At 33.8% G+C, this 17,034-nt stretch overlaps 2 protein-coding genes across 2 annotated transcripts in view; both read right to left on the bottom strand.

Annotated features, from left to right (window-relative positions):
• Window positions 1–1,619: 1,619 nt before the first annotated feature.
• On the bottom strand, window positions 1,620–14,703 carry LOC149475968 (xaa-Pro aminopeptidase ApepP-like). Its single transcript, XM_089713004.1, has 18 exons — window positions 14,666–14,703; window positions 13,941–14,017; window positions 13,082–13,200; window positions 12,160–12,331; window positions 11,605–11,711; window positions 10,860–10,995; window positions 10,284–10,379; window positions 9,592–9,668; window positions 9,285–9,419; window positions 8,615–8,689; window positions 8,168–8,245; window positions 7,770–7,900; window positions 6,402–6,554; window positions 3,525–3,654; window positions 3,095–3,272; window positions 2,660–2,751; window positions 2,299–2,412; window positions 1,620–1,824 (listed from the first exon to the last, which is right to left on the bottom strand). Exons 1-18 carry the CDS (start codon window positions 14,701–14,703, stop codon window positions 1,636–1,638), a joined length of 2,097 nt encoding a protein of 698 aa, XP_089569130.1. The 3' UTR covers window positions 1,620–1,635.
• A 1,310-nt stretch (window positions 14,704–16,013) lies between these two features.
• LOC149475969 (salivary endonuclease-like) overlaps window positions 16,014–17,034 on the bottom strand; it is a 28,580-nt gene continuing 27,559 nt past the window's right edge. The window contains exons 7-8 of the mRNA XM_089713065.1: window positions 16,767–16,931; window positions 16,014–16,264 (exon numbers count right to left, since the gene is read on the bottom strand). Of these exons, the coding sequence (XP_089569191.1) occupies window positions 16,028–16,264; window positions 16,767–16,931 (402 nt within the window). The 3' untranslated portion in view covers window positions 16,014–16,027. The remainder of the gene's footprint in view (window positions 16,265–16,766; window positions 16,932–17,034) is intronic.

Here is a 17,034-nt window from a genome sequence, read left to right on the forward strand (position 1 = left end):
AACTGAGTTTAAGTGACTTGTAAGCTTTAGTTATACAGGGTGAAATCAAAATGTGTGGGTAGGTTGGTTTCAGATACATAATATAAAAAACTACATTGGAAAAGGGTGTTTCTTGTGTATTATTCTACGCGAGTATTAATATCACTATCACTACATAGTATAAATCAAAGTCGCTTTCTCTGTCCCTATGTCCCTTTAAAACTACGCAACGGATTTTGATGCGGTTTTTTTTAATTAGATAGAGTGATTCAAGAGGAAGGTTTAAGTATATAATTTATTAGGTTTTAGACAATGCGGGCGAAGCCGCGGGCGGTAAGCTAGTTTAGAAATAAAAGACTTGGCGGTTTTATCAGTTTTCAGCCCGCCTGTGACCACGCTTGTTCTAAAGTGCTCGTTTTCAAAAGTTATATAAAGCAATAAATAAAACGCGATTTAAATCCGTTAAGTCCATTATTCCTAAAATGTGATGAAAACACTTAAAAATATAGTTCACGAGTTTTGAAATTTCTCGTAATTTATGGAAAAAATATTAGTTATTACACTATCTATACGTGAAGTGTTATTACGACAAATTAATGTAGAAAGTTTCTAAAACTTTAAATTAATATGTCATTAATTATCTTCATTTTTTCTACATCTGTTTAATATCGGCCTAAATAACAGTTTCTCTATATTTAATAAAAAACTGTCACAAATTAATTATAATTTTATTAAAATTCGTAAAATTGAAATAACTTGAACATATTTTGATTTCATCCTGTATAAAATGACGTATTAAAAATATGGAAAAAAGCGATGCTCTTTATCTTTTACTTGGTACAGCCAGAAGCAAGCAAAATGTTCCTTTTGTTTTATAATTTCATCATTGCATCAATAAAAAACAATTGGACACAAAATCATTGTCACTTATTTAAAAAAAAATTTTTGTTCGTCATCTTTGCAGCAAAAGCGCGCCGCGCCAATTTTGACAGTTCACTTTTTGTATTGAAATGTCAATTTTGGCATTTAATTTTAAAATGGCAACACATCTTATTTAAGTTCATTTTTCACAATCCCAATAATGTATAGTTACAATATAGACTGCTTAATTTTTTATTAATTTTTTAAAAGTGAAATCTGATGTTTATAATTGTAAATATGGAATTTCTTTTTAAATAAATATATATGTGTCTATTGAATTGTTTTTTATTATTACCTTTTTACCACAAACCCTATTTCAGAGTAACATATAATTTATAACATAAAAGTGCTATTAAATAGGTACTTATTCTGAATATTGACCAATGTTTTATATTTTTATAGTGCAGTAAAGAATTTCACACATAATACGTAATTTTTGGATTACTAGATATTTTCTGTTTCTCATCACTAGCACGTCTGTCAATAAGATCAAGCTAAATTGTATAGACCATAGGGTATAGTAGGATAAACTCATAAAACTATTGTTGACACCACAGTAAACACCAATCCTTGATAAGTGTACAAAGTTTAAATTAAATCTTTCTTAAAATGGGTCAAAATCGAGTCGAAAGCAGTCAGGTAAAGCTAATAATAGCGTGTATACAGATGGGAATTATTTAGGACTTAGTATATATCTAAAATAAAACAAACTACATACAAAAAATTATATTTTATTTACAATCTAGTTATTAAACTGAACGCGATTATTAAAAATGGCGCGGATTTAACAATAATGGCGGAACTTTTATAAAGTGGCGCGCATTCCTTTTCCAGCCAAGCGTAGTCGTCAGTTAGGTTCCGATTTAATAAAATTGGACCTAATGTTGATAGTACTCTTGCGTGGTAAGAGTTGAGGTATCTTAACTGTAACAAAAAAATATGGTTATAGATTTTTATTTTTAAATGGATTTTTATCTTATGTAAAAAAATAAAAATAATGTAATAACTAATAACATAACTGCATGCCAAAATCGTTCAGTACCTTTTGCGTGCAAGTCGTTGGAGCAACAAATTATTAAATAGGAAAAAAAATCATATGACAATGATAAAATAGGTACCATATTTTTGTGTAGAATGACTTCGTGTGCGAATTCTCATTAAGAAAAACAGTTTTTCTCCAGTTAGCTACTATAATTATTATTAACTATGCCATAAAAACCGAGGTTTGATTTATTTAGTTTATTTAAAACACTTTATTGTGTAATAATTTGTTCGAAATAAAAATAACTAGCAAGAGAGAAGAATAGCAACTGCACAAAAGGCGGCCTTGCTAAGAAGCCATCACTTCCAGGCTAGCTAAAATAAACCTTATTTACTTAAATATAAACAACACAATACCTCATCATCACTCAAAAGTTCAACATCGATACATTTTGCTTGATGTGGTGCGAGAGAGATTGTATAGAATCCAACTGCGCCTTGCCCAGTGAAGTTGCCGACTAAGCCTTTCGCCTGAAATATTAATTATTATAAATGGTGTTAGTTTTTCATAGCAACATAACTTTTCGAAATAAAAAATGAAGTTTATTTCGGATCAGAATGCATACAATCATATAGTTAGCAGTCATGAATTTCATATTCATTAAAACAATACGTTTGTACACAAACCTACAGAATAAGACAAATGGGATATTAGAACTCGTCAAGTGTATAAAAATCTAGTCAAAAGAAACAGAACAATAAAGTAAAATGCACTTACAAAAATATGATCAGCTTCATGATTCATTTCGATGACTTCGACTATATCTTCATGGCGGATGCCGTATTCACCCACCTCGTAATAACCAGGCTCTGTAAGATAAAACTATATAAATTACAATCAAATAAAGTTTAAAATTACAAAATCGCAGAATTCCGTTTCGTCATGGCAATACCATCACGTCATGGAGTAACGCGACGATTTTGGTATCTTAAAATTTTGCCAAAGAAACTTCACTTCTGACAGGTATGCTCGGCACACACGCTTTTTAGTCGTGACTTTAAAAACATAGGTAGGTAGGTACTTATAGAATAAATTTTGTCTAGTTCTGACAATATTTATTTATTTAAATTAAATACACACAATAATTAAAAGGCATTTAATAATTTAAAGGCAGTTTATTTTTTAGTTGATCTTAATTTTTATCTAACTCACCGTCACTAAAAATCATTCCCGGCACGATTCCCGGGTCAGTAGCTATCAAAGCACTAAGTATCCCGGACGGTCCTTCATGTACATTCAAGAAGTGTCCAACCCCATGGCCCGTACCGTGCGCGTAGTTCAGTCCGACGTCCCAGAGAGCTTTGCGCGCTAGTGTTTCTAGGAGATTACCCTGTAAAATTATAATATTGCAAAATCTATTGTAATATTATAAAGCTGTAGAGTTTGTTTGTTTGAACGCGCTAATCTCAGGGACTACTGGTCCGATTTGAAAAATTCTTTCGGTGTTTGATATCCCATTTATCGATGAAGGATATCTCATCACGCTAAGACCAACAGGAGCGGAGCAATGCGGGTGAAATCGCGCGGAACAGCTAGTATTACATATCTACCAAATTAATTAATGTAACATTGTCTATATTACCGTCGAGCCCTTCGGAAAGACAGCAGTACCGAGCAGAATCTGTCCCTTCAAGACCCTTGTGAATGTCAATTTTTGCATCTCACTCGGAGTTGACATGTGCCGGGTTCTTGTTATATCTGTGGTTCCATCTCTGGAAATTTATTGGTTAATTAAATCAATTGAAATAAAAATTCATTTGCAGAATCTATACTATATAATGTTGATGAGTTTATTTGTTTGAACAAATCTCAGGAACTACTAGTCCGATTTGAAAAATTTCTTCGGTATTAAATAGCCTATTTATCGAGGAAAGCTATAATCACGCTAATACCAACAGCTGAGCACTGCGGGAAAAACCGCGGTGCACAGCTAGTATTGTATAAAAACTATATCATCAGCAATATCAGAGGCGTTGAAATCGGTGAAGGAATGACGAAAAGAAATCAAGGTGCATGAATCAAAAAATATATGTATGTAACATCTATCAACTTGCAATTTGCAGCGTGCCGAAAAACCTAGGCTATGAGAAAATCATAATTATAATATACTGTTAGACATAACTTTTGATTTAATAATTATTTTTGTGGATGAGTAGTTGTCAATATAGTCACTGTTTCCTGTCCGAACATGCTAAGCTGTCGCATACTATAAATTGCCGCGTTCCTTTGTCTCGTGGCGCATTCGTACGAATCGTGCCTAGGGGCTCGGACGCTGTTTATACGACGTTCGACCCAACTACCCTCACTTTACTAATAGTCGTTGACTAGCTGCGTTTTGTTATCAACTACCTACATCAATTAGGTAGCTGTGTAGAATCGCAGTACATTCTTATTACGTTCAAACTAATATTTAACTAACTTCGCATCTTTTTTTCTCTTATATCAGAAGCGGGATAGAATTCAAGCCTACACTTGTTAATTGTTTTGAGTTTTGTAACGGCATACTGGCGTTTGTGTTTTTTCGTGCGTTGTGTGAAGTAAAAATTTGTTACGTGGATTATTGTAACGGGAATGTAGTTCATCGAAGGAATTGTGTGTAGTGATCCAAATCGCTAGTCGAACCCTGGCGTTGAGGTATTATCTAGTCGCTGGCGTATCGTAGTGATGTATTTCACTAGTCGAACGAGCGTAGATATACCAAGATACGCGAACGGAGTGCCTATGTCATGTGGACGTGGTTATTGTTCTGTCAGGTCAGTCTGGCCGAGGCAGGATGGTTGTGTAATCCCGAGATGAACTACCGTAGTGTTTTAATGCGAGAAAAGGCGTACGAGGACGTACGATTGTCAGTATGGCCGTGTTAGACATAACTTTTGATTTAATAATTATTTTTGTGGATGAGTAGTTGTCAATATAGTCACTGTTTCCTGTCCGAACATGCTAAGCTGTCGCATACTATAAATTGCCGCGTTCCTTTGTCTCGTGGCGCATTCGTACGAATCGTGCCTAGGGGCTCGGACGCTGTTTATACGACGTTCGACCCAACTACCCTCACTTTACTAATAGTCGTTGACTAGCTGCGTTTTGTTATCAACTACCTACATCAATTAGGTAGCTGTGTAGAATCGCAGTACATTCTTATTACGTTCAAACTAATATTTAACTAACTTCGCATCTTTTTTTCTCTTATAATACATAGATCAGATGTTAAAAATCCAAATATACGCAGGTACATTCATTTATAAAATTGTATATCTGCCTAATTTGTTTAGAAGACTTGGCAGGTTATAGTTATCTAATATCTAATATTCTAATATCAACAGAAAATACAGAAAATAAAATAAAAAATACTAGAATAACATTACCAGTAAAAGTTAACCTTCAAAACATTTAATAATTTTATCGAACTTCTTGTATATTATAAAGGCGAATGTTTGTAAGGATGTATGGATGTATGGATGTATGGATGTTTGTTACTCTTTCACGTAAAAACTACTGAACCGATTACAATGAAATTTAGCACACATATAGAGGGTAACTTGGATTAACACATAGGATAGTTTTTATCCCGGAAATCCCACGGGAACGGGAACTATGCGGGTTTTCCTTTGCAAACGCGGGCAGAAATCTACGGTCTTACTTATAAAATGTTACCCATTCGCTATGCAATGGATTATACTCTGTCCATTATATTATTTGCTTTTTGACAGCTTCACGCCTATGTAGGATTGTAATTTGTATTGTTAAAATGTCATACAAATAATTATCGTACTTCATGGACAGGTCCCGCCCACTTAGTGATGCCTACACAGAATTATTCAATGATGGGTCGATAGATTAAAATAATCGATAGAAATACTCTGTAAAATATATCCGATACAGAAAAACTCTTTTAATATGTTATATAATTTAAACGTAAAGACAACCAAATAGTAAGATAGAAACCAATAAATAATAAAATATTAGTTTAGTTTAGTTTTAACATACAATGCATAGATATGTGGCCTTATTATTACATATCTTATTAGTACGTTTACGTTGTAATTATTATTTACGTATCTAATTCGATTTATGATAATATTTTGAATTTATAATTGAAATGGTACAATAATTATTCACAACTATCGATTGTGAGATAATCTTTTGAACATCACTTCTGGTATCACCTGTCGAGCTGTCAAAAAGCAATTCTTATAGTGGACAGACTATAGTTATTGCAATAACCTGTCTTGTTTTTATGATTGACGTTTCATGTGAGCAAGAGCAGGACAAAGCTATACTAGAAAATCTTAGAAAATAGTAGAAATTTATCCATTGTTTAACTTTTTATAAGTAAGGCCGCTAGTGTTTAATAAACGATTCATCATTTATTAAAATCATTATTTGACTCTATCTTGATTCTCTACCAAGAATTCATAGTTACCAAAAACTTTATTATAAAGTTCCCCAAAAAACTCACAAATACTGTCCCCCAGAGTCAACCAGCAACATGTCCTCTTTCCTGATAACCCTCTGTGTCCCCTCCCGGGACGGCTTGTAGTGTATAATGGCCCCGTTCTCCCCCGCCCCGGCTATTGTGGCGAAAGACGGCCCTTGGTACCCGAATTCTTCGCTGAAAGTACGTTATTATAGATTTTAAATACAAAATACATATATGAATAGTCTTAATGTAGCTTGCGGTCCCTGAAAGATCATTATTTTATAACTAAAACACATTGTATTTTTTTATTTTTTAACAAATATTAGGTATCTATACTAATATTATAAAGAGGAAACGTTTGTAATTATGTATGTATGTAGGTATGGTTTTCACGCATAAACTACTGAACTGATTATAATGAAATTTAGCACACATATAAATAATAAATAAATAAAATAAAATTCATTTAATTCAGGCCACATAGCCCATAAAGTGTTAGTAAAATCTTATCCTAGTGTTAGTATTACAATTACCTATTACCTACATACATTTATTACTACAGTTTAATTTACAAATCCACTGCTTACTGATGATATTATCCGAATAATTTAACACCTTTAACACTATATTTGAATTTTTACGTATACGGTCTCTAATAGAAAAAATCTTTTTTCTCATAATTGCATAAAAGTCATTTACTCTATATAATGCAAACATCAAGAAAAGGATATAGAGGGTAACTTGGATTAACACATAGGATAGGTTATTTATCCCGTAAATTCCACGGGAATGGGAACTATGCGGGTTTTCCTTTGAAAACGCTGGCGAAGCCGCAGGCAGAAATCTAGTTGTAATATAATTTCGAACTAGAATGTATAATAGTTTTAAAACTAAACTAAACCGTCTGCAAATTATTTTGTGGCTTACAAATAAATAAAGAATCATCAAAATCAGTTCACCCAGTCGAAAGTTCTGAGTAAATAAACAGGGCCCGTAGACAAAGTAACAATTAAAAAACGATAACGAAGTTAGAAAAGGAAAAATGTATGGGATTGACATTAGATAGACCACGTGATCTAACGCGGCGTATGTCAATCCCATACATTTTTGCCTTTTCTAACTTCGTTATCGTTTTTTAATTGTTACTTTGTCTAAGGCCCCAGATCTATTTGATAGATATGTATTTTATAACTTACTTCTGAGTTCTGCCCGACGATTCGCTCGTTAGAAAATTTACAGTTCCATACATGTCTCATTTTTTACTGTTGCATTTCCTATATTTCCCAGACACAAATTAAAATGTAAAATCGTGATAAATCGCGATAGCGACGTGAAACAAAGACAAACAAACAAACAGACTTTTAAAACACAATATTAAATTAAATACATTGCTCTATAAGATATTACCCTCTCAATTCATCCAGTTTGTCCACAACATTGTTTTCAGTAACAGTTTGTCCAGCGTCCACCATTTCGTGGACCCAACGGAGAAATCTGACAACCGCTATACCGTCCTTTATGTGGGCTGATCTGAAACCCTTTAAGAAGTATATTAAACTTAGGTTTTTTACCGAAAGAAGTTAAGTCCCCAAGTGGGGTAAGGGGCAGATGCATTATCCATACATCTGTTTCACTGATCGATTTTCTTTAGGGACAGGTAGGTGATCAGCCTTCTGTGTCCTACCAGACTGAGACATTTTTTTTTCGTCTCCACCGGGAATCGAAACCAGGACCCCTCGGTTCTACGTTCATGCCAAGGAGGCGGTCAAAGCAATTTAAAGTATTAATTTTGGAAGAAAACTCACCGCAAGCTCTACTTCATTTTTGACGCATTTCATCAAAGCAACTGGCGATACCGAAGATATAATGTCTACTAAACCATTCTGAAATTAAACAATAACAAGAAATATAAAATACGTATATGAACGTACGCGTAGGTAATATAAATTCATAAAAATAGGGCGTGTGTGCCGAGCACACGTGTCAGAAGCGAAACTTCTTTGGCAAGATTCAAAGATACCAAAATCGTCGCCTTACTCCATGACGTGGCGGTATTGCCATGACGTGACCTTGAAATTTTACTCTTAACACGCCTAAAGAAGTTTCACTTCAAATATACATAAATTGACTCCAATATGATAAAACTACCAGAATCTTCGCCTTACTCCATGACGTGGCGGTATTGCCATGACGTGACCTTGAAATTTTACTCTCAACGCGCCTAAATAAAATATTCAAATTTATGTCCTTACGTTTTCAACTGTAGAATACACAGCATGACTGGCGTCTCTGGACAACCAAATCGAGCTGCCTTGTGGTAGAGTGCTCTGAAAATTGTTTCATCAAATATTAATTAAAATTATAATTTGTCATATTTTAACACTTGTGTTAAATAAAAGCACATACATATAGTAAATAATACCTACTATTTATTTAATGTGCTTTTATCTAGAAAATTATCTATATACTATTAAAATAGAAAGTTCGAATTCAAAAACGTGCACGAGGATGATGAATTTTAATTTATTGAAGTGAAAACTTCTTTAGCGGCGTTGAGCACTTTTTCTGCAATGGGTATAAAATCTTAAACTCGCGTCAGGACACGTGACCTGATTGAAAAAGCGTAAGACGGATACCATTCCAAAATATCAAACATGCTGAACGTTAATAATCAAGTTTTCACTTCTGCCGGCACTCCCCCAGTGCAACCCGTCTTTTTTATCTACAGTTATGTACGTAATCAGAACAAAAAATATTGGAAATTTTTTATCGTTGGTCCACGGTGGTCTATATTGGACGAAGTCTCTATTGAAGTAGGTAATGTTTTAATTATGAAATAACTAGGATTGAATTACATAATATATCGGTATATATTATGTATTGTGTGCTATGTTTTCAAAAATACAATATTATTCCACTCACCACCATACTTCTGATATAATCAAATACTTCGCCATAAGGTTTTGCAACAACTTGTGTATTTTCTGACGATAAATGCGCACGCACATCTGCCGAAAGCGTCCCATTTCCCCAAAATAGTACAACGTTGTTTTCATTCTGAAATATAATACCAGAAAATATAAATTACTAGAAAATATAAAAAGAGCGTGTATGCCGAGCACTCGTGTCAAAAGTGAAACTTTTTTGGCAAGATTCAAAGTTACCAAAATCGTCGCCTTACTTTATGACGTGTCGGTATTGTCGGTAATTTAAAGATTTGTGGACTTACTATATCTGCTCGTATGATGAGATAGGCGAAGAAAACCGGGTTATAAGGTATGTCAGAGCCGCGGAGATTCAATGTATCTGAAATCAATTATTATCATAGTTATTGCATCTAATTCTGTTTATCAGTTTATACTGAATGACTAATTTTTCATGAATTACATCTTGTTTTCAAGTGATACTAGATACAAGTACCTACATTAAAAAAACAACAACAATAATATAATAGCAAGCAACCTGACCACGATATTATATACGAACGAAAGTCAGAATTATATACAAACACTAGCGGTCCGCCCCGGCTTCGCCCGTGGTACATATGAAAAATAGATGTTGGCCGATTCTCAGACTTACCCGATATGCACAGAAAATTTCATGAGAATCGGTCCACCCGTTTCGGAGGAGTATGCAGACTAACATTGTGACACGAGAAATTTATATATAAGATAACTAATAATAATATACAGTCAGATTATATACGAATGAAGGTCAGTATTATATACCGTACGAACATATTATTATACAGAACGCAGGATCACGTACATATATATCCAACGGTGAAAGAATTTTTTAAATTGCACATTCAAACACAAATTCTTCAGCATTATGTTAATATGGTCTTATTCATAAAGAGTACATTTAAAGTGTCGCTATGCTTTCAGAAGTATAGAAATTAGAAGTAATAATAAAACTCACAAGCAACATCATCAAGTGCTGTTAGAATGAGTGCAGATGCTCCCCTTGATCGTATTTGAGTTACCAGTTCTGTTATCTTACTGCTGGAAACTCTACCTGGAAGAAACAAGAAGTTATTAGTTTATTACCTTTGGATCTTTGGAAAATAAATAAAAAATTATATGGAGCAAATTCTCTTGTTTGTATAAGTTTATATTTCTTGTGTTATGTTATGTTAAGTGGAAATCTCTAAAATTTTAAAGTCGCGTCATGGCAATACCGTCACGTCATGCAGTAGGGCGACGATTTTGTTATCTTTGAATCTTGTCAAAGAAGTTTTACTTCTGACACGTGTGCTTGGTACGCTCTTTTTTGTTTGTTTTTACTTCTTATCAAGAAGAAAGTTAACTTCTTCAGGAATTGAGTTGGGGTTTCAATATATATTTATTTCTCAACCATAAGAGTAGTGAGTGAAGTCATTCCACGCTAGTGTCGAATTACATCATTCCACACTAGCTTGGTGTGACGTCACACACAGCACACTAGTGTCTAATGACGTCATTGTACACTAGTGTCGAATGACGTCACTACACTTACCAGTATAATTAACGCCAAGTGCCAGCAGCGGTTCGTTAGGACGAGGTGGTGGGGGATCGTTTATTCTGGTCCTAGCCAGGTCTACCAGGTTTTCCGAAATGGACATTAATGTCACGTTCGCAGCTCGTAATGTGTTCTGAAAGAAACATAATTTATTATCAACTAGCGGTCCGCCCCGGCTTCGCCCGTGGTACATAATATTTACGTTTTCTCTACATAAGAACCATCCTCGTACTTCAAAGAATATAATAAAAAAAGAATTATCGAAATCGGTTCAGCCGTTCTCGAGTTATGCGCTTACCAACACATTTTGCGATTCATTTTTATATATAAGATAAGTAGATATGGATGAACGTTTTTTGCCTTACGAAAATTGAACCATTAAGTTCGATAGGTCACACAGTTTCACAAATATATTTCCTTCCAACCAATAGGTATTATAAACGCGCAAATTTATTAGGATGTATGTTTGTTACTCTTTCACCGGAAAGCCACTGAACGGATTTTGATGATAATTAGTGGTGATGTAGCTTGTGTACCAGAAAAACTGTAGCTTGTGTAAACAAAAAAATGTAGCTTGTGTAAACAAAAAAATGTAGCTTGTGTACCAGCTATTGAAGGATTCCTCTGAATTATGAACGAAACTGTGCGTCACAGCTTGTTTGAATTTATGTTTTATTTCTATGTGATACAATGATTATGAGTTTATTTCACAATTATTTAATAAATAAAAATATTTACTCACATATAAAGGAGTCCAGGCGGTCCTCGTGTAGGTAGTGGGATCGACTCCCACCACTGAACCACTGGGCATATTGCGTTCCAACCAGGCGTTGATCGACAAGTCCGTTCCTAAAATATTTATCTGAATTATTTCAATAACTTAGAAGTTATGTTATGTCCCCTAGTGGGGTAAGGAGCAGATGATACATCTGTTGCACTGATCGATTTTCTTTAGGGACAAGTAGGTGATCAGCCTTCTGTGTCCTACCAAGACTTTTTTTTTTTACACGCTTTATATTAGCTTCACCTGTATGTTTGTAAGTTTGTAACCGACTTCTTTGGGCGGGATTTTGACCCACTTTAAACGGCCAGATTTCGTTCAAACTTTGTAGATTTATTTAGGACCGATGACAATACACTAATTTGATAAAATAAATAATAGTTAAAAAAAAATAAAAAACACGCGTTTTATAGAAAACCGAACTAAAAGCGTGTTTTTTAGTTTTTTTTAACTATTATAATTATTGGGGGTAAGCGTCTTTATAATTGTGAGTTTAGTACATCAATGTCTACAAACCTTGCCGCATCAATCCCCACACGCTAGTATCCACTTGGATGTAGAACTGAGTGAAGTACCTCCCGTCTGTCCACACTAGTGCCGTGGTACTTGTGACTAGCGCAGTACCAGAGGACCCGATGAGACCGGATATCCATTCCCGACGAGCGTCTGTCGGCGCTATGTATTGGGACTGAAATAAATAATTATATTCATCAATGACTCTTTTGGTAAAATTTGACTGAGACGTTAATGCCAAAAAAACTAACACGGAACCCGACTGCAATAAATTATCATCAAAATCTGATCTCGAGAAGTGTAACACGCCTATTCTTTATATGTATAAATAGATTTTTAGTAAGTCCCTGCACATTTATACAATCGCAAAAAAATTAAATTATTATATTCATTTGTATTAACATCAATATCAAGTGAAATCAGGCGCCTCCTATAATACGCTCGCCGAGTGCTTGAACAGTCCCATTTTTAGGTTGTGTGTTCATTTAGAACCGTAAATAGTTCAATTGTTTTTTATACTGATAAATAAGTTAAAGTTAAATGTTGTTAAGTTAAATGTCCCAAATATATGCCAAATTGTAAATGTATGTGTAATTATATTATGTATGGATATTGATGTCTGAAATAAAGATCTATTTATTTATTATTATTATTTATTTATAAGGGTTCAGACAACGGTTCAGACTTCATATCCACGCTGGCCAAGTGGCAGATGTCAGAATTCGTCGAACTTTTGATTCTTGCCTGTTGGACTTGCCGGTTTCGAGTATAAAAAAGAGCGTATGTGCCGAGCACACGTGTCACATTATTCCATGACGTGACGGTATTGCCATGACGCGATCTTGTAATTTTACTCTCAACGCGCCTAAAGAAGTTTCACTTCAAAAGAAGTAAGGTAATTTAAAATATAATAATACTATCATACATTGTGAGCATCAGCTGTAGGTACTATGAAGGCATCAACTCCATATTCCCGCATGACACTACGCAGCGCCTGCACGCGTTGTAGACTGAGCTGTTTGCCCAGCTTGCTTGATGGGTTCGCTAGAATCATTATAGAGAGAAGTTTTACTAATCCATACTAATATTATAAATGCGAAATTAACTCTGTCTGTCTGTTACTCAATCACGCCTAAACTACTGAACCAATTTTCATGAAATTTGGTATGGAGATATTTTGATACCCGAGAAAGGACATAGGCTACTTTTTATCCTGGGAAAATGACGCAATATTATTATAAGAAATATTTTTTCCCATAAAAAAAGGTAATCAATTCTACATCACAACACGTTTAAAAAACACTCGACCTCTTTTTGTGTGATAGGCCATCTTGAACTAAAATTAACTTAAATTAGATATAGTGCATTTTATTAGATAGGTAAGATCTTTAATTTTGTATATTGAGAGAGTGGTGAAATAAAGCGGTTGGGCAGATCCTCTCATCAATTAGAAAACAGCTGATGATCTTCAAACGGCTCAACTGTTTTACATCAAACATGTCTAAGAACATCCGCACATAACTTTTACAACACTTTTACGAACGAAACTAAATTGGAATCGCTTAATCCATTCGGAAAGAATGAGCCACAAAAATAGAGACATGTCAAACTTATACAACCCCTTCTTTTAAAAAATGGGGTTAAAAATGGGACCAAATTTAATAATTTCCAATGCAAAAATTATCGCGAGAATTGCGACAGTTATGAAGCTGGACTTCCACTATAAAATTTAAAGCTAGTAAATATAAGTAAGTACACTAGTATACAAATTAAAGTATACTTACAAGGAACAGGCGAATCTGGTTCTGCCCATACGTAGTCTGACCTCGGCACATAACTGACGGCAGAGTGTGCTAGAAGTCTAGAAATATAGATAATAAACTAAAACATTTGCCTATATTCAATTAGAAGTCTTTAAGAAGCGATGTTTGTCGTGTAGTGTAGTGTTTCTTATAGAGTAAAATTCCGAAGATTTTCGAACAAGCTTTGGAATCGAAATAGAGCGTACTAAAAAGTAAATGCAGTGAATATTTTAAGTTAACGGTTAACACAGAATAGTAAAAATACACTAAATAATTTCATTTAACTAACTACTAGAGTTTATTTGATTTCGTATTAAAAATGTTCTCTTTGAATTCGATTTAATTACAAATAATGTTCTATATGACAAACATTTGTCTCAATTTGTAATTTAGCTAGTCCTAGAGCAATATCACTACATAGTATAAAACAAAGTCACTTTCTCTGTCCTTATGTCCCTACTCCCTTTGTATGCTTAAATCTTTCAAACTATGCAACGGATTTTGATGCGGTTTTTTTAAATAGATAGAGTGATTCAAGAGGAAGGTTTTACTTTTTGTATATAATTTATGGTTTAAGTCAAAGCGGGCGAAGCCGCGGGCGGTAAGCTAGTATAGCATAAATAAATAAACACCAGAAAATACTAGTTTCAAAAGGTCTTACTGTAAACAGATTTTTCCTTGAAGTTGAGTAAAGAATAAATACTCACATAAAATAAAATAAATAGACCTTCCACACGTCAGCCATTTTGAATGATAACTAAATACATTTGTTATCGGATAATATTGTTATCGATTGTATTTTATTGTAGTAATATAGACTAGGGTGAAGCCCGACTTCGCTTGTACTTAACCCATTTATTAACCAGTCAAAAAAATAAATAAAAATACCTAAAAATTTTATTCAAATAACAAAAAAGTCTTCTTAAAAGTCTTTTTGTATTTGGTGGTTTTGCTAGAATGCTCATATATGTATTCGATACCGAAACTCTTCATTTCATAAAAGATAATTTTATGTTAGAAATCGCTTTAATTTTTTTCCATTGTTTAAAATTAAGTTACACCAAGTTTCATCATAATAACAATGAACAGAACCGGCAGTTTTTGATGTTTAAACAAGCAAACAAACAAAAATATCTAATTACGTGTATATTTTTTCGATTGGGGTCGCTCTATTTCGGAGTCCTGTTATTTATTTTATGAATGTTTATTTGTTCAATGTACAGAATTAACATTCCTACTGATTTATTATATGAATATATTAATCAAATAAAGATTATAAATTTATCAATATTGTTACAAGATAAGGATAGGATTTAGTTACAATTTCAGTTCCATTTAATCCTATATAACCTTTTATTTTATGTCATAAATTTGTCATTAAATATCAGTTTTATAAAACATCCTTCTATAATATTATAAATGCGAAAGTTTGTGAGGATGGATGTATGTGTATTGTGTATGTTTGTTAATCTTTCACGCAAATACGATTAAAATGAAATTTAGCACACATATAGAAGATTAGCGTTCTTACAGACGATCTGCAAGTTGTGAACGGCAGAGACTACTTCAGCCGTCGCTACCTGTCGACGGCAGTGATCAACGCGTCGGTGGCAGCAGTCAATACGTCGACGGCTGCCGTCGACAGGTTGTGACGCTTACAGTTGTGGCGTGTTTCATCCGCCATATTGATTGTCGACAACAAGTAGACCAAAAGTGCGCAATTTATGTTCAGTATCTACCATTTTTTTATAAAATATCATGGCGAGTCTTTGCTTAGCTTTACTTTTCCGCATCTCGGTGTCTTGGCGAGATATTGAAGCTTTCAAAATAGATGTTAAGTAATTTAAAAAAAAAACAATTATCATTCGAAAGTAAAACTAGCATGTTTAGCTGCTAATTACACCTGCGTAGAACAAATACATTTTCGTAGCTTGTACCTATAATTTTCTTGTCGACGACCAATGAGTTCTCATAAACCAAAGAACAGAATTTTAATTATAAAATTAAATAGTTCTCTATATTATGCGGAAAGATAGTTAAAAAATAAAACACCCATTTCTTTATAACATTTAATAAAAAAGCCCCTTCACATTCAATTTAGGCAATACATCTATATGTTCAACAAAATCTTCGTATTCACAACAGAAACTGTGTGTACCATCGTTCCGCCATCTTAACCAAGAGAACTTTTTATCGTCACAAACATCCGAACAAAATGACAATTCGTCTATCGTACTAGTGTTGTAATATGTTGAGTTTATGAGTACGAAGACGACGGCTTTCCGCTCTTGCGGGTCATAGATAACCTGAAAAAAAAAAGAAAAAATTGACGTTTTAATTTTTTTACTTCGATTTTTTTGACATTTTACTTTTTTTTTACAGTAAAGGCATGGCTTTTTCGTGGTGTTTTCAAGTGAAACTTCTTTAGGCGCGTTGCGCGCGTAAAATTTCAAGGTAGAGTGATGGCAATGCCGTCACGTTATAAAGTACGGTGACGATTTTGGTATCTTGAATCTTGCAAAAGAAGTTTCACTTCTGACACGTGAGCTCGGCTCGTACATGCTCTTTTTTTTTAATAATCTGCATTTAGTGATTTTAAGAAGCCCTCTGCTTTTTATGGTGGTAAAGATTGTAGTATGAAACTAACAGTTTTGAAGTTGTTTGACGTCCCTTGAAGGATTAGCTAGTATTTTTATAACAAGAAAGTATCACAACAAATTCTGGTAGACCTTTATTAATAAATCATTTGTTTTTTATTTATTATATTGTATTTTTTTGTTCTATAAAGTTAATTAGAAACAAACTTACCTTGAAGAAATATAAAGGCACTGGCACAATAAAATTATTATTGCCATCAACACCAAGATATATTTTCTGTTGTACATTATTCTCGTCAGCGAGTGTGGCCACACCATAAGCCCCGGTGTACACTGTCACTGTAGTGTTGAGAGCGTTCACTCGTCTGCGCACGGCCTGTGAAAAAAAAAAAAAAAAAAAAACTACTGTTTTTAAGTTTAAAAAGCACTCCATGGGAGGCAACAGTTTTCATATAAAAAAAGAAATCCATTCTTTAATA

This window comes from Colias philodice, chromosome 29, assembly GCF_061535455.1.
Source record: "Colias philodice isolate Cphi_HAF_F1 chromosome 29, ilColPhil1 Martin Lab GWU primary, whole genome shotgun sequence".
NCBI lineage: Eukaryota > Metazoa > Arthropoda > Insecta > Lepidoptera > Pieridae > Colias > Colias philodice.